Source organism: Dermacentor andersoni, chromosome 10 (genome assembly GCF_023375885.2).
Source record: "Dermacentor andersoni chromosome 10, qqDerAnde1_hic_scaffold, whole genome shotgun sequence".
Taxonomy (NCBI): domain Eukaryota; kingdom Metazoa; phylum Arthropoda; class Arachnida; order Ixodida; family Ixodidae; genus Dermacentor; species Dermacentor andersoni.
In genome coordinates, this window is record NC_092823.1 from 16,332,490 (window position 1) to 16,350,785 (window position 18,296).

Sequence of the window (18,296 nt, forward strand, 5' to 3'; positions counted from 1 at the left end):
TCCTGCTTGGCTACCCTCACTCGAGAGTGGTTGGGTGTTAAACGTTGCAAGGGTCAGTTTTCATTGCCGGCCTGTTCGGGTCCAGAGATTCTTAGCACCCTCTGCTGCGTTACAAGTCTGACCGCCGCCTTGCACAGCTGCTCCACAGGTGCTGGGAACTGAGGGCCATTGGTTAATCGAATGATTCGTTCGGGAGGGAGTCGCCGAACACTGCACCAGGGAGGCCAATTCCTGTTCTGGTGAGGAAGTGTCTTGTTGAAGCTTACTGGGTCTTCCTAATTTGGTTGTACCTGGATAAGTACAGCCCCCCTTGCTCTAGGCGTTTTTGCCGGTGTCAGGCGTCACTTCAAGCCTGGAGATGTACTGTACTGGGGAAAGTGAATTCAAGTTTGCCACCTTCAGGGAGAAGAATGCGGGGGTTCAAACTTCCGACTATGGCAACCAAGCATCCAAGCTAGCTCAGTCAAATAACCCTGTCTAATTTTGGAGAATTCCCGCCCAGAGGATCCTACCTGCGTGAAAGCATGCTTGAATTATCCGCGATAGACGGATTTTGCTGATCAAAAGAGGTGGCACGACATAGTGTTTCTCAATCGTTCTAACATCGTGGTTTCGGAGTCTCCCGTACGCATTGCGGTCATCAACGCGGCTTCATACACGATATATTTTCGTCAATTTTGAACAGCACTTAAATGTAGTCTTAAAGAAAAGATGAGAAACGGAAAATCTTTCAGCGCTTACCGGGAATTCACGAGTCGCATATGGACGGTGGTACACCAAGCAGCTTGCGGTTGCGTCTGCCTAGCTCTGGCATCAGAGAAGTCTATCCGAACGAGACGGAATTGATACTGAAACGCCGCCCAAGGCTGCGGCGTCGGATGTGAGCAGAGTGCATTGGCAGAAACTTTCGCTCAAAGGGCAAATACTCAGAATGGCAAGAACATATGGTTCTCAGCCGCGCATAAAATAGGCGACCTTGGAAGCGGCCTTGCTCTATGCATGGAAAGCGCTTATACGATGTGTCCTTTAACAGGGTGTCTACCAAGTTGATATTTCCAAATTCCCTGAGTATTCCAGGTTTTCCCTGAGTGCCACTGCGAAATTCCCTGAGGGATTCAGAACTATGTTTTATGTCAAGACGGGCTGGAACCATATCCCCCGATGCTGTCACTCATTAGTAAGCGCATGAAATTTTTTTTTAAAAGAACCAACTTAATCCAATTTGAATACTAAGGAGTAGTGTTTACGTTATTCAAAAAAAGATTAGAAGGAAGGGGTCAGTAAAACGCACAGCAAATAAAATGTCTTCGAAAGAAATTGCAAATCGAATAAGACATTCTCAAATATGTACAAATAAAAAGGAGATGCATACAGAAGCAAATATTTTCGAATATGAGCTATTTATACCAACTGATAGCAAGCTCAGTGGTATGAGGCCCGAATTTGGTCACAATTGAGAGTCTCTCTCAACAGCTTGTAAGTCAATTTCAACTGTGCTGACATACTCTCAGCCCGTGCACGACGCCTCAGTGTTGTGCTTCACTGCTTTAAAGAGTTTATTTTGGTTTGTATAACGGACACCCGCATCTCGGCGTCAGCCAAGAGTGTTTTTTGAGCTCAGGCTCCTTCAAAGAAGCGCTCGCATACTTCATTCCCCGTTCATTCCTCAATGCGTCGATCCTTTCTGTTCTCGCCCTCCTTTTGTCGCGCGTTCGCACTACGGACCATTTGAAGCACACTCTTGGTCAGTTCACAGTCAACGTCCAATTTTTCGGACCCCTTAGGGGCAGCGAAATCTTCCGAAAAATCAGGCAGTCCGAAAAAATAAATGTATGTCTTTTACTGCTCTTAAGGGCTCAAATCGACACAGGCACGTCTGCAAAAGCTCTGAATGCCTGTCAGTACACTTATTAGGCATAGCGGTGCTCTTACTGTGACAGGAGAGGGCGGGCGCACGCGTGTAAAATTAAGGAATACATATTGTGTCCCGTGACAATTGCCCCTTCCTACGCTTATTAAGCTTCACCGCAATACTTTTACTAATGCTTCACCGCGTTACACAATACTGAGGCGAAACTAACTCTCAGGAACCAGCATTACGGATTGCGCCGTGCTTTCCGAGCTTCGAAGCCAAAATTATTGCTGACAGCGGAGAATTGAAGAAACACGGCACCGAACGGCAAGAAGCTTAATAGCGAACGTCGAAGCGGCTAGGCGTAGCGTTGCCGCAGTGGTGGCTGCGGCTGCCAGCGCATCTCCATGCGATAGCGCCGGTTCGAGGCAGCGAGGTAATCAAAATGGCAGCGGTAGTGGCTTTGATTAATGCCGTTTAGGACCTGCGGTCATGCAGAACGTCCGGAAAATCGGACGGCAAAGAGTTCTTGCGTCTGAAATTTCAGACGTTCTGACACATTGACTCTATGGGGTACGTGGTGGTGCCGCGAAGCCGTCCAAATTATTAGGAATCCGTAAAGTAGGTCGTTGACTCTACACTGGCCACTCCTCCAGCCGACGACAGGGCGTCAAAGACGATTCGTTACGATTCCTGTCTGTTACTCGAGCCAGCATTACCGCGACTTTCGACCCTTTCAATAAAATTACAGCTAATTTTCTCTGATAGAGGCACAAGTTCCCTGAGTTTCTCCAGACTACTAAATATCCCTGAGAATTCCCGGTTTTCCCAGTTGGTAGACACCCTGTTTAAGCTACAGCGAATGTGTCTGCGTTCAGTTAGACATTGTTTGTATACTTCGCGCGGGAAAGCTATTGACGTCCCTTCTGCGGCCGCAGTTTCAATACTTGCAATTTAGCAGTTGCGAATGTAGGCTCGTGATCTACGGGAGCACAAACGGAAACACGCGAGAACGAATATAAGTGCAAATGTAGAAGAAAAATCTATACACCTTTACCATGACCTAACAAATTAACCACGACAGCTCGTTTGTAGCGAATTTCACCTACTTGGAAATATTGATGTTGCTGCGTGTGCTTCTACTAGCGCACTTGTATTTTGCTGTGAGCCGCAGGTTGTGCACATTAATTTTATTTTGTATCTACATGCCTACAAGGTTGTGATTGCCAATGCATTTCCTGCATTGCAACAAATATGTTTTCCACCCTGTAACGGCCCAAAAATGGGCTAACAGTGTTAATAAATGAATGAAATGAAATAAAAAAAAAATGGACGCTAACTGCGACCGTTTTTGACGTGATGAAAATATGTATGTGAACTGTACAACTGCTGTCGCTACGTTATTGTTTTCTTTATTGTTTCCTTGATACTGCACACTTTCTCATCACTTTTTTCTCTTCCTTTCGTGCGATAATTGTTTTTCTTGGGGGGGCGGGAGGAGAGGGGCATCTCACTAGAAATTCAGCGCAAGGTATGTCAGTAGAATCAAGTTAATCAACAAGCGCAAGAGAGCTGACATAAGGAAGTATAATATGTATAGAATTCAACATGCTCTCAGGAACGGAGGAAGCCTAAAAGCAGTGAAGAAGAAACTGGGAATAGGCAAGAATCAGATGTATGCGTTAAGAGACAAAGCCGGCAATATCACTAGTAATATGGATGAGATAGTCCGAGTGGCTGAGGAGTTCTATAGATATTTATACAGTACCAGTGGCACCCACGACGATAATGGAAGAGAGAATAGTCTATAGGATTTTGACATTCCACAAGTAACGCCGGAAGAAGTAAAGGAAGCCTTGGGAGTTATGCAAAGGGGGAAGGCAGCTGGAGAGGATCAGGTAACAGCAGATTTGTTGAACGATGGTGGGCAGATTGTTCCAGAAAAACTGGCTACTCTGTATACGCAATGCCTCATGACCTCGAGCGTACCGGAATCTTGGAAGAACGCCAGCATAATATTTATCCATAACAAAGGGGACGCCAATGACTTGAAAAATTGTCGACCGATCAGCGTACTGTCCATTGCCTACAAATAGAATCAGGAACAGCTTAGACTTCTGTCACCCAAAGGACCAGGCAGGATTCCGTAAAGGCTGCTCAACAATAGACCGTATTCGCACTATCAATAAGGTAATATATATATATATATATATATATATATATATATATATATATATATATATATATATATATATATATATATAGCTTTCATTGATCACGAGAAAGCGTTTCATAGCAAAAACCTCAGGAGTTATGGAGGCATAAGGAATCAGGGTGTAGACGAGCCGTATGGAGGACTACGGTGGCTGTGGAGCCGCTATAGATATCTTTCAGTAAAGATATCTATAGCGGCTCCACAGCCACAGTAAACCGACCTCAAGTACCACTTGGCAACAGTCAGCAGGAAAACTGCCAGCATGTGATACGCGCTTTGTTCACGGCACTACGTTCCCACGTCGCGAAGATGCCTGCTAGTTCAACGAAGGATATGCTGGAAGCAGTGCTGGCTCTTGAGTCAGTAATAGACCTCAGACTCTGCCCAGGCGGCGCTGCGGAAAAACCCGTCACCAGCGCCCCCATCGCAGCCTTGGCGCTAACTGGGTAGTGCAAGAAAAGCTGTCCGCAAGCGATGGTGCATAGACCACAATGGACCCTTCTCTTTCGTTTGTGTTGAGGCACGGTTTCCTAAAAATCAAGGACCTGGAAAACTTCTTCCGCCTATATCCACGCTTCGGAAAGGAAGCTCAGCAGGGCGAAGTACGTGTACAATATAAAATAAAGTCTCGAGTGTTATTTCGGCGTGCTGCAACTCGCAAGTACGGAGAGCATCAGGTTTGTCTATAGGCATATCAGCATAAAAATCTAAGGATTTCAAATTGGTTCATGTTGAATATGTCCTGAACACAAGACTTAAGTATCTCCTATATTTTTATGTATTTTATTGTAATGTTTTGTCTCGCAATTATTTACAGAGAGTAAATCTTTTAATAGCCTTTTCCAGGGCAGCAGACAGAAAACGGTTTCCAAGGCAGCGAACAGCTCTCATAACGAAAGTAAGCTTCCTACAGTGCCTACGCGCTGCATCTTTCTTTCTCGCAGGAGCTACAGCATCGCTCAGTACCTTAATTTGAACTTTTCGCAGACGCTTCGAGCAACAAGCGCGCACAAATAAATGTAAATAAACGCGACATTTTTTTTTCTTTACACACATGCGTTACCTCGCAATTACTCATCCAGTGCTCCTATACAGCAACTTTATTGCTCACATTTGAAAAACGCAGTCGAGCAGGCTCAGTACATTGCGAAGCGTGCTTGTTGTATCGGCACAGGACATGCAAAATACCGAAAGTAGAAATGTGCTCGCGATACGACGATGCTCTAGAACAGGATTTTGAATTCATAAACGAACCAAAATGTTTGGTTACGCTGACCTGCCAAATCTCCCCGTTCCACTTGTTGAGTCAAGCGGACGCGGACGTCTGTTAAAAGGTGGAGATATCGATGGTACATAAGCAGGATGGTTCGCAACGTTGTTTTTTCTGTTACTAACGAAGTGGCGGCTGCAGATGCTTGAGTTTTCGCATGGTTACCACGGTCCTCCGTCAGGGCCACGCAACACAATTACAGAATAACAAAATTGTCGCACTTTCTCATGCGAGCCGCTGTGTTGTGGGGAATGCAAGTAATCCGATTAACCAACAGGTTGAACGGCCCGTATCCAGCGCTCTCGCCTTTCCCCTTCATACGATCGCAATGGAAATCGGTATAACTAAACGTTTTTATCCTGCCCTTCACGTTCATGGCGATTTACAACACAACAGTAGCGTTGATTGCGGCGTTTCTTCGTAGCGCGCGTAGCTATCGTGGTTGCCGTCGCTTCCGCCATCAGTTTGAAGAGTGAGCCAGCAAGCGCTTTATGGCACTTCGGCGGCGCGTCGAACTAGCGTAGAAATTCATAGCTCTCTGTCTGGGTGTTAAATGCGCAAAACACTCGCAATATGGACCAAAATCTAGTTAAATCGTTGTTTCGCAGTTGCTATCTGCATAGGCAACTTAGCAAGGGAGTCGGGCTTCGCACTACTCAATTACTGCCTCTTCGCAACGGCAGGTGGCGCTACGTGTCTTGCAAAACTCCAGAGTCTGACGTCTATACTCTGCTCTACTTCCACATACACTCAGTAGCATAATGGCAATGTCTCGCCCACTTGGTCCATTCCGTCGTCCAAAAGTGCCCTTAATAATGCAATGGAACTGCGCCGGTATTCTACAGCGTCTTTCTGAACTCAGCCTTTTCCTTCGAGACATACCTATACCAATTCTAGCCCTCTCGGAGGCCGGTCTCCCAAATGGAAGGATGATCCCAGGGTACATCAGACATGGAAATCCGAGTATACCATCATTTGCAAATGGAAGTGCGATGATATACATCAGGCGAGAAATACCTCACGTCACCTTACCAGTGCAAGACCTTTGTTCTACCTTCTTGGAAGTCGCCGCTGTGCAAGTGTGCCTAGGAAAACGAAAACTCAGTGTGGTGTCGGTGTATATAAGTCCGCGCAGGAAGGTCTCCATGGAGGCGTTCATAAAGGACCTTTGTATTCGTTGCCCCTCTCCTATAATAATCTGTGGGGACTTTAACGCACATCATTCGCTTTGGGGAGGTAAGACTCCAGATTCCCGAGGCAAGGAACTAGTCACAGCCGCGGAAGCTGCTGACTTGTATATCGGGAAGGATGGCAAACCGACTTTCTTCAGACCACCAGATTCATGGAGTGCCATAGACCTCGTGATCCATTCTACAGACCTTGTCGTATCGTCAACAACGGCCCCAGACAGGATGGGCAGTGACCACTTTCCGATCTTCACCAACATCACGGGATTTCACACTGCTGGGCGACAATTCTGTGCTGTGACCCGCTGGGACACATACAGAGAAGCGTTGGACGAATCCCCTGGTGAGCTGTTCGCAGATATGCTGCGGAGCAAAAGAGTGGCTACCTCAATGTTGAAACTGCCAGATCATTTCCCTACTCCTGATTTGAAACTAAAGAACCTTTGCGCAGCGCGTAGGAGAGCGGAGCGAAAACTAATGAGAAAAACGGGAAATCCATCTGCGAAAACTGAATACAACAGAATAAACGCTGTCATCCGTCGTCACACAAAAAGATTAAGACGAGTTCAATGGGCTGCTTTCTGTGAGAGTTTATCGGCGTTTACTCCCATGACAAGGATATGGGGAGTAATAAATAGCCTATCAGGAAAGATTCGCCTACACAGGCCATTCGAAGTACTTGCTTTAAAGCAAGGAAAAGATTTGCAAACCCTTGCAGAAGATTTTGCAGGCGTATACACATCTGGCAGATCAGCAGGAGTATCGAACCCTCTGTTGTCTGAAGCATTCCATACCATGGATACGCCGTTCACCTTTCGTGAGTTGGATTTGGCGCTTAGCAAATTAAGAAGACGCTGTGCTGTGGGTCCCGATTCGATCAGCAATAAGATGCTGACAAATCTGCCATATGAGCGAAAACGAGCACTTCTGGACATATTTAATCACGTCTAGAGCACAGGAGAGATCCCAGAAGCGTGGAAGACAGCATGCGTGGTGCCAGTGCTCAAGTCCGGAAAGGATCCTGCAAACCTCACCTCATATCGGCCAGTATCGCTAACATCATGCGTATCAAAGTTGATGGAAAGACTCATATGTACGAGGTTAACATGGTATCTTGAGCAAGGAAATAGACTGCCATCATGTATGACCGGATTTCGTCCACGGTTGAGTGCCCAGGACAGTGTCTTGGATCTACTAAGCCATATCGAGCACCATCGCGTAGACGGCCTTTCCACACTCGCCATCTTTATGGACGTTGCCAAGGCATACGACTGTGTGCTTCATACAGGCATCATCAACGGACTCCGAGCCATAGGCGTCTCGGGAAATGCTCTTCGATTCGTCCATGAATTTCTCAGTGATCGATGTGTACAAGTTAAGCTGGGAAGTATAATGAGTGTCAAGCGACGCATTTCCCTCGGCGTCCCACAAGGAAGTGTCTCATCCCCCTTGCTTTTTAACGTTGCCATGGCCAGCCTTCCAGATGCCCTGAAAGTAGGTCGGACGGCAGTTAAAATGTCCATCTACGCAGATGACATCTGCATTTGGATCTCGGGGTACCAACACAAATGTTTGGCCCGGATAGCCCAGGCCGCAATCTCCACTATGGATCGCCACTTATCGACGCTTGGCCTATCCTTATCAGCAGAAAAATCAGCCTTCATGCTTTTCCCGGGAGTGAGACGCAAGTCAACACGTTGACGCTGAATATCAGAGGGCATTCAATTCTTCGTGCAACTCATGTTCGATTCCTGGGCGTCACCATCGACAACAAGCTACTATGCCGTGGTGCGGTCGAAAGTGTTGTGGCTGCATCAGTGCAAAGAATCAACGCACTTCGTCGATTGGCAGGTGTGCGTTGGGGAAACAATCCTATATCCATGCTTAAACTGAACGCTGCACTGATAACAAGCCGCATTCTCTATCAGCTCCCTCTGATATCACCGTCATCGAGTCAATTCGAGCGCTTGGAGGCAGTGCACAGAAAGGGACTTCGCTTGGCGATGGGAGTTCCAACGGCGGCTTCAAACAAGAAAGTCACTAATGAGGCAGAGTCTCTTCCACTCCGCCTCTTGGCATCTCAGGCCTTGCTGACGCAGCTATTAAGGCTGGGCGAGTCACGCGCAGGCACGGCGCTTCTCCGGCGGCTAAGATCAAGAACTCGCTCACATTTCCATGCGGCGCTGAACACCTTCCGATTTTTAGGATTGGAATGGCCTAAACGAAGTCGCCTTGACCCGCCATGGTCTTTTCCAGAAGTTATCTGCAGCCTCAGTATACCCCACCTACCGACGAAACGCACCATTTCAACTGCCGAAGCCAAGTTTATTGTGCTGGACCACTTGAGCACTGTGTTTCAAAGCCATCTACAAGTGTACACAGACGGTTCGGTGTGCGCACAAACAGATAGCTGTGCAGCGGCCTTCTGCATACCATCCCTTGATGTTTCATGGTCTGGCCGACTGGATCGCGTAGTTTCCTCTACAACAGTAGAAAGCGCCGCAATCACCGCGGCTTTGCGGAAACTACGTGCCTTTTCTGCACGAGATGTCGTGGTGCTGACGGATTCCAAGTCAGCATTACAAAGATTACATCGGGGCCTACCTCTAGAGAAATTTACAAGGCAGTCTCTGGCACTGATTGACGACCTAACGAGGAAAGGATTTATCATAAGGTTTCAGTGGATTCCATCACACGTAGGAATTGATGGAAACGAGGAAGCTGACGCCCTTGCACGCCTAGCGCTGACATGTGTCCCAAAAGTGAAAGCTCCAAAAGCTTTTCAAAACCCTAAGGATGCAATCCGCCTTCACTTTAGACAGATGCACAAGAATCCACACGAATCCTGTGTGACTCATGGATTTACACGCGAACAAGCGACGCTTTTATACCGCATCAGGACCGACTCCGCATACACCCCAGCTTGGTTATTCAAGACTGGGCTTCGCGCTTCCCCACTCTGTGTTTTCTGTGGTGACATTGGTGACATCGAACATTTCATTTGGCTATGCCCACAGTTTGACAGAGAAAGAAAAGCGTTGGTCGACAACCTGCAAAAAAGCGGTCTCACGCACAGGACCTTTGAAGACGTTGTTTTCCCCGGAGGGCCCGCGGCATTCAGGAAGAGAGCGCAACGACTGCTGATAGCCTTCCTGCGAGACACGGGGCTCATCGACACCTGGTGACACACCCCTGATCTCAACTCGAAGGAGGATCAGGCGGAACAATTGCCGGTTATGTATGCCAGGCTAACCCCGCCTGCTTCAACATCACCACCACCACCACCACCACCACCTATTGTAACAGATCATTTATTTCCTCCATAGATCAGCAAGAACCTCGAAGATCTTATGAAAAGATAAACAATCCTATAGGAAATACAATTCACGTAATTAATGAAACTACTGCAGCACATTATATTCTTGCTTCCTTAATAATTTTCTGTCTCGATCATAATGATGCTACATAATGTTTTACTAAGGTTATTAAGTATTTCTGGGTAGTACCTTCATGTCCTCTTGCCATAGTTGGTTTAGCGTATCTGTTTTCCTCAACATTACTTTTTTTTTCTCACAACTGCTCAAGGATCTCAAAGATCAATACAGTATATTGGAACAGTTCACTCATTTTCTAAACATCTAGCCTGCTCTAAGCATCTTCACGACTGATATGGTTTAGACCAGTGCTATTACAACCTATTTTACAATCCTTGTATATAACTTGCTGACAAGTTCTTTCCTATTATGCGAACAAGAGCCACACACAGTAATCCCTTAGGACAGAACGTATTCAACTAATGCTTTGTAGGTTACCAGTCGAAGATGAACCGGAGCGTTCCCTCTTAGCCCTGTAATGGCCAACGTATCATATATGCTAAAGTGAATTTGATGATTTAAAATGCTTGTTTATGCGCAGAAAACATCATACAAAGTTTATATTTACGTTCTTGGCATGCTGTAACCGGCTATCTGAACTATCCAGCCATAGATAGTTCAATAAAATAAGCAATATTTGAATACTTGCGATAATAATTAAATTATACCTCAAGTAACATTTCACAATTTGCTTGTTTTTGCACAAGTGTACTTTCCATGTCTAGAAATAAAGGTGAACATTTTGTTCCAAGTGTTCTTCATGCAAAACTGTGTCTCGGCATTACAGGATTAATTTGTACAGTGTAAGATATTTTAGTTGAGTGTTCGATATAAACCCGTCTGGTGAGGAAATTGCATAACTGAAATAAAACACACCGATAACTACAATTAAGATAATTTTGATTGACCTTTTAAGGCCTATGCGGGTCCCGTGTTCACAATGTCAGTGTGACCTGCATGGGCCTCGAAACCTCAGTTGACATTATTTCATTTTATTTTTATTTGCCGAGGGTTAGATTTCTCAAGCAAACTTATCAAGGCATAAATGTGGAAATAATTCAGTGTGCTCTTACCGGAAAAAACTGCTGGAAATGATAAGATGCCATGAATAAGCTATCTTTGTTACCTCGACAAACCTCGAGACGTCCTTGCAAACTTTTTCTGAATGATTTACATCTAGCCCTGGTGCCTACATTCATAAAAGTTCAATGAGAGCCTTTGCTGAAGAATTACGAACCAGTGTCTATCCTGTTCAAGGCCTTCCAGACTCGTCCATCACACACAGGTGACAATTGCCAGCTGTCACTAATACTCACCAGAACAAGCAGATGTGATTTTCCCGATGACGTGCGGCAGACTCCAAGAATGCCCTTGGAAGATGCGTCAGAGTCGCCACCTATTTGGAAGTCAATGAAAACCAGTCAGCGGAAAGCTATTGAATGTGGACAGTTTCAAAACAGAGCATGCAAGCTCTCTGCGCAGGTTTGCATGTCAACACCTTGGCCGTTGCCTCCAAGATTTCACCCGCTTACTTGTACAAACGGGCGTGATGCAGACGAGGTGTAGTAAGATTAATTTTGGGAATTTCTATCTCAGAAGCATTCTGTGCTTAGGTCTCTTAAGACCCAGCCAAATGACCCCAGTGACAATCACAATATACTCAAATGCTCAAACTGTTTTAAGGAAAACCAAACAATTTCATCAGTCAGTGCTTTAGCACCACCGGTTTCGATGTACAAAACAAATGCAGTAAAATACCACTGATACGTTTTTAGCTCGCTACGAAAAAAAGTGTATACAATAAAAAAATGAAACATTTTATAACGCTTGCAACAGCACTACTCATGAAATTAAAATTATGCGAACCTCATGCACTGTGGGAATCGAGGTACACGCGAAGCTTTCTGTACTGTTTGTTTTGATTGCCAATAATAGCGGTGATGTGGACGGCGAATGGTAAATTTCTTCAACGTTTAGTCCAACAGGAGAGTGGTGAGTTGATGTTAACCGTTACCTTGCGTGCACCGCTGCTGCCTGTCAGTACAAGGACACGCACTGTGCGCCATACTGCATAATCTCTGAGAGGGTTGAGCACATTCATTATCTCACATCGTGTCATGGCAGAAGTAATTGAATTATGGGGCTGTACGTGCCAAAACCACAATCGGATTATGAGCCACGCAGCGGACTCCGGATTAATTTTGATACCATGGTGTTCTTCAACGTGTCCCAAAATCTAAGTGCACCAGCGTGTTTTATTTCCATCCCGTCGATGCCGAGGGCGGGATCAAAGCCGTGGCTTCAAGCAATGCCACAGCCTTTCCGTCCTGCCTTGTTTGCGCCAAAGCGCTCACATTTATGGTCTGGTAAGCAATACCATATCCGCAAAGCTACTGCGGCGGGCACAGAAGTGTTGATTTCACGTGTGGCTGCTTCCGTAGTGTCGCCTAGACCTTATGGTGCGCTTCAATGTGGCTCTGCTTCTGTACGGCCTGCTTAAAGGGGTTGGGACACCAAATTTTGAGGCTATAAAAAGTATGTTGTAGGCTGCTTCCGTATGCAAGGACACCCAGAACGAAGTATTGGACGCTGCAAACATTTTAAAATAATTTTAATTCAGCTCCAAAAAGTCATTAAAAACTCCTTCTCGTAGTCGAGACCCATCGCTAGCGCGGCAGTTACTACGTCACAGAGGAGGAACGAAAATATTGACGTCATAGCACACTAGCACAAAAACGTGACGTATGATGAGTAGCGATGAAATGCCGATACGGAGCATGCTGAGCCGAGCGACCGAGCATAGCCTCCACTATGACCGAGCTAAAGGCACATAGAAATCCTTTCTTAATGCAAAGAAAGAGTAAGGCGTGCAGGCACGGACACAAGAGGAGAGAAGTGGACAACACGAACGCCGCACGGCGGCCCGCGAACGGCAAACTGCGTGCGGCGAGTTGCCGAGCGGGCGGGCCTACGTTTGAGCCTGCCGACTCCGAAAGGGACCATGATATGCGGCGTTCGTGTTGTCCGCTTCTCTCTTCGCATAGTCGCATAGAGACCACTTCGGCAGCTCGGAGCGGTCTCTCATTCGCTTGGCCTTTCTCAATGTGAGGGCCTGTCCACGTTACCGGCACGGAAACTCGCCGCACGCCGTTTGCCGTTCGCGGGCCCCCGTGCGACGGCAGTTTTGCTCGCGAACGGCGAGATTTCCTTGCCGTAGAGAGGATGGGCCCGGGACCCATTTGTGCGGCAGCCGTACGGCGAAGCGGCCAATCAGCGACCAAGGAGTGGTCACTCTGGCACCGAGGGCAGCTTCACCGCCTCTGATCGTTCGGCACCGCCGATCTCGTCGCTAGGCCTTTTCCGGTTCACTTCAAAGCTAAAGCGTACGGCGCTTCGGAATGAATCACCGACTCTCACAAGCCGCAATATTTTCTTACCGTTGTTGTCGCTCTTCGCAATAATTATAATAATCGCGACATGCACTTCGAATCGCCAGTTGTTGACATCTGCTGGCAGAGCACGCGTATGCGCGAGCAGACGACGCAGCATAGTTTTACGTCACTATTTTTTGTGGCCCACGTGACCAAGCCATGTAGCGTTTCCTCCTCTGTGACGTCATAGCATCCCCCGGAGCCCAGAAACCGAAACCGAAATCGCTCGGTATAGCAATGCTATTATTAAACTATTTATCGGATATATATGAATCCCGCTGTGTGTATCGTGCTCCCTGAAGCATGACACAACGTTTGAATCAACAAACGCATGAACGAAAATTGTGATGTCTCCACCCCTTTAAGTTGTCCACTTGACAAATGAGCATGGTGCCTAATTTTCAAAAAAAGCAGAAACGCGCCGTACCTGGAACTTAAACTTATCCCGTTTGCCCGCAACCGCTGTCGTATCTGTTGGCCGATGCGTGATTCTCGCACCTACCGGTCGCCACAATGAGATCAATTTTATTATCGCTTCATGTTTCGAGAACATCACGAAAAGCACTTTGCCTCCTTTTAAATAAATGCAGTAGTAGCAGCGAGACGTGAATAACACGCGTTAGTGACTATTCACGGTGTGTTGATCCCTCTGAAAACTGTGATACCACGAAACATGAGCGGGATGGTGTGAACATCGCTCAGCAGTAGAAAAAATAGTCGTTAGCGTGCACTCATATCATATCGCGTCAAGACTTTATATTACAATTTGATATGATAATTATAACTATCATCATTATTATGATAACTGCGATAATCCCGTGACTCTCGCTTAGTAGTTACGCGACCAGAGATGTTCCTTTAATATTTGAATGAACGAATGTGTGTTGGTTAGTGGCGCAAGGGCCAGGTATGGCCAAAGAGCGTCATGCCAGTGTTAGTGGTTCGCAGTCGAGTGATGAATTCTGAGAAGCAGATGTGACGTGGCTGTAAAGGGGCCTAAAAATAGTAGTCGTAAAGTGCGTAAAATCTACATCTAATAATATTATGGCATTGAATAATGAGGTGGTACTATGATCATGAAAAATGCACTTCGAAATAATGATACGATATACAAAATATGTCAGATGCAAGAATTGGCAAGAAGCACTAGTGTTAGGAATGGCCGTACGGGGTGGCAACGTGCCAGCTATTTCAGCTCGCTGCACGTGTTCCAATCCGACCAGACGGGGCGCACTTCAGAGAACTGCGAATAACCGGCAGCCACGTGGCGCGGAGTCAGCTCAGGAATGTGCTACCCGCCAGCGCCCCCCTTGACGGAGCAGAGTTCTACGAAGCCCCCCTGACGTCGGCTCCGGACCTTTACACCTGTGTGTGTGTGCAACACGAGTATGTGAGCCCGCTCCTCCAAAAGGGCGGGTCATCTTCGGTGACGTCGAACGGTGACGTCGAACGATGACTGGACGAACGTTTCCGTTCGCTTGGAATCAAGGGGGGGACGAGAGCTTATAAGCAGCGATTGTCGGCTCCTAGTGTGTGCTCGTCGTAGTGAGCTGCGTGCTCGTTGTCGTGCTAGAAATGTACTAGTGAGCTGCGTGCTCGTTGTCGTGCTAGAAATGTACTAGTGAGCTGTGTGCTCGTAAGCTGTTTGCAGTATGCGTCGTCTTGCGGGCTCCATTTGGGAGTCACGCTAGACTGTCGATGTATGTCTTGTTTTAAAAATAAATCCTGCAATTAAATCCTGCTCTCCTAGCCCTGTCGTCCCAAGGCCCTCCCGACAACTACGACCGCTCCAATCCTTACACTAGTACCTAAACAGAGCCATTGAAACGCAAGGAACTGGAGGCATGTGCTATATTATACGTTACCGCAGCAGCATCCTCTGGCGAGAGGACGTGCTACAAATTTCTCGGGCTAATTACATGTAATACGACGTCATTCAGTAAATCTAGGACTGCTTTAATATTAAAAAGCGGTTGTTCAAGAAACATAATGGCATGGAGAGGGACATTATAGGGGGTATGCTAGAGTAAAATGATTATTTCTATATTTTTTCGGCTTCCCGACACTCTCTGGGGATGTGGAGGACGGTCAGCCACTCACCACATCTACCACAAGTTGGTGGTTCATCACCAGTCAGCAAAAAAACTGTGGGCGCCATAATTGTGTCCTATTCTGAGACGACAGAATATTCATTCATTCATTTTCATACTATCAGGACCCGATGGTATTAGAGATAGGAGTGCTCTTACAATAAATTGTTAATTGCAACTTTAAAGCCAGTAGGGTGTTCGATTGCAGCGACGGTGGCAGGAAGGTGGTTCCAGTCACTGCTTGTCTGCGGCAAAAAATAGCCATGGCAATTGTTAGTGCGACATAAAGGAATTTTAACCTGGAGTTTGTGATCGATCCTTGAAGACACGTAATCTGGAGGGAGGGAAAGATCGTTTTTAGGTGTTGGGTTAGTGTAAAAATTTTGTGATAGAGGTATAAGTGGAATTAATTAAATCATGGGGTTTTACGTGCCAAAACCACTTTCTGATTAAGAGGCACGCCGTAGTGGAGGACTCTGGAAATTTCGACCACCTGGGGTTATTGAACGTGCAACTAAATCTAAGTACACGGGTGTTTTCGCATTTCGCCCCCATCGGAATGCGGCCGCCGTGGCCGGGATTCGATCCCGCGGCCTCGTGCACAGCAGCCCAACACCATAGCCACTGAGCAACTATGGCGGGTCTTAAGTGGAAGCACTTACGGCGTGACCGAAGGATCGGTAGACCTAAATTACCTTTCATCGAAGAAACGCTCGCGTAGCGAGAGTAATTTGAGAGCACATATCCTGCAGCGCTGTTGTGAACGGATTCAAGGGCGGTGATTTACGCAAAGCTAGATCGGTCCCAAATAGAGCAAGCATATTCTAGTTTTGATCTAACTAGAGTTGCGTAAACTTTAGTGTTTAAATCAGAGAGAACAAAGGAAAAATTTCGCCGTAGAAATCCAAGCATGCGATTACCATTCTTAAATACATGGCTTAGGCCTGCTCCCGCACATGTGGGACTTGGAACCCAGCATGGGCGTTGTGGAAGAAGAGATTACTCAAGAAGGGGCATACGACCCGGGTTGAAAGGCGGCTTACGGCTGCCGGCCCGGCAGGCGCAGGGAAGAATATACTTCGTCTGCCACGCGTATTTCCACCGCCTTGAGCCGAAGGGACGGCGGCCGCACCACGCGACGCGTCCCCGCTGCTTCGAGGCTTCCTCGACTGCCGAGGGACACTTTTGGCATCATTGTCAGACCTCGAGACGGCCTTAATGTAAACAAGGTCAGTAAAATACGCTTTGAGCAAGCCTTGGCCATGGGGGCATCCTTGGCTCCGGCCACAATCGAAGAGGACGCGATGTGTCCCAATGGAGTTCAGAACATTCTTGTGGAGCGCACTCGGCACGAGAAAAACGCGGACGAGTGCGCTTGAGTGCAACAAATCAGGCTCAGCGTAGGCACGTTTGGGGTGGCGGCGTACCCGAAAATACGTGTAAGAAGTCGACGCTGAAGTCAGCGAGGTCAACTCAGAGCGAGAATTGCAAATCATCAGAATCCGGGCGCTGTCGAGGCCAGACGGATCAAGACCACCACGGCGGTGGTGGTGCTTTTCGAGGGTACCCAACTACGAGGCATGCGGCGTGAGCACATTTTGCTGCACGCTCTAGCGACGCCACACAGAAGTCTGCTACGGGTATGGAGGACTGGGACACCAGGCTGACGTGTATCCCAAGTAGAGAAGAAGTTTGGCCGTGTTGGTGGGATACATACAAACTTGTATACATAGCGCAAGAATGGCACAAGGACGAAGCAGGAACACGGGACGAACACGGACGACGAGTTGAAAGTTAGCGCTCGTCCCGTGTTCCTGCTTCGTCCTTGTGCCATTCTTGCGCTATGTATACCAGTTTGTGTGTCCCAACCCCGGAAGCAAGTGGTGTCACACCTGCGGCGAACGATCGCCGGCGGAAGATCACCAGTGCGATCCGAAAGGCACGTTGTGTGGTGGCCCGCACCCCACAGCGACCAAGGAGTGCAGGGACAAATTTCAAGCTCCCTATATTGCCAGAAGAAGACGGCGGCAGCGGCGCCGACGCGCCGAGCAGCTGCAGCTGGGGACCGACGTCGACACGGCGGCCGGCAAGAGCCGCTCGCGTATACGCCAGCTGCGCGGAAGCGGCGCGCAATCAGGCACCGCTCCAGAGGGCGCTCGGTGTCCAGCGCGAGGATCCAGGAGGAGCCTACCTGGGCCAATCGTGTCAAAGGGAAGACAAAGGAGCTACAGAGACCCACGGAGGTAACGCGGTCGGCTTCGCCAGAGCATGGTAGTAGGTCGCACGTGGACGCATTACTTATGGAAGTTAAGGAGCTTAGGGACGATATAGATATACTTCTTTCCTCTATGGACGACCGCACGCCAAGTTTCATCCTAGATGCCAGCGCTGGTTTCTCCCCTGGCGGAACGATTTCATCTCCAACGGGTGTAGGTTTCCGCCGCCGCTTCCCTTAGCGGTCGCGCCCGCGTTCAGTTCGCGCTGCGCGCGAAACGTCTCTTGTTTGCGACGGCGCCTCTTCGGATGACCGGAAATTATTATTGTGTTGTTAACTGGCACGACAGCAATGTAAACACGAAAGGGTTGATGCCACCAGTGAAATTCTGCCGATTCACAAGAAAATGGTACGAAAAAAGTAGAAGACAGACATGGATTACTGCGGTGCGCCGAGCGAAGTAAACAACTGGCAAACGAGCGAGCTTGTTCATTGATCACTCCCGAGTGTATGACGGTTATTATATGTAACCCACATGAATTTAATAATTACTCGGTACATAATCCTTTTATTCACATAAAAACTTTAAGTTGTTCAACGAGCACTTGTCCTGTCTTCTTTCTCGTGTTTCGTTTGTGTGTGCGCTGCCCAAGAATGGAAAC

At 47.5% G+C, this 18,296-nt stretch overlaps 1 protein-coding gene across 1 annotated transcript in view; it reads right to left on the reverse strand.

Moving 5' to 3' along the window:
- Positions 1-18,296, reverse strand: part of Ufsp1 (UFM1 specific peptidase 1) — a 207,439-nt gene that overhangs the window by 31,336 nt on the left and 157,807 nt on the right. Inside the window, exon 5 of the mRNA XM_050168959.3 lies at positions 11,215-11,294. Coding sequence (XP_050024916.2) covers positions 11,215-11,294 — 80 coding nt within the window. The remainder of the gene's footprint in view (positions 1-11,214; positions 11,295-18,296) is intronic.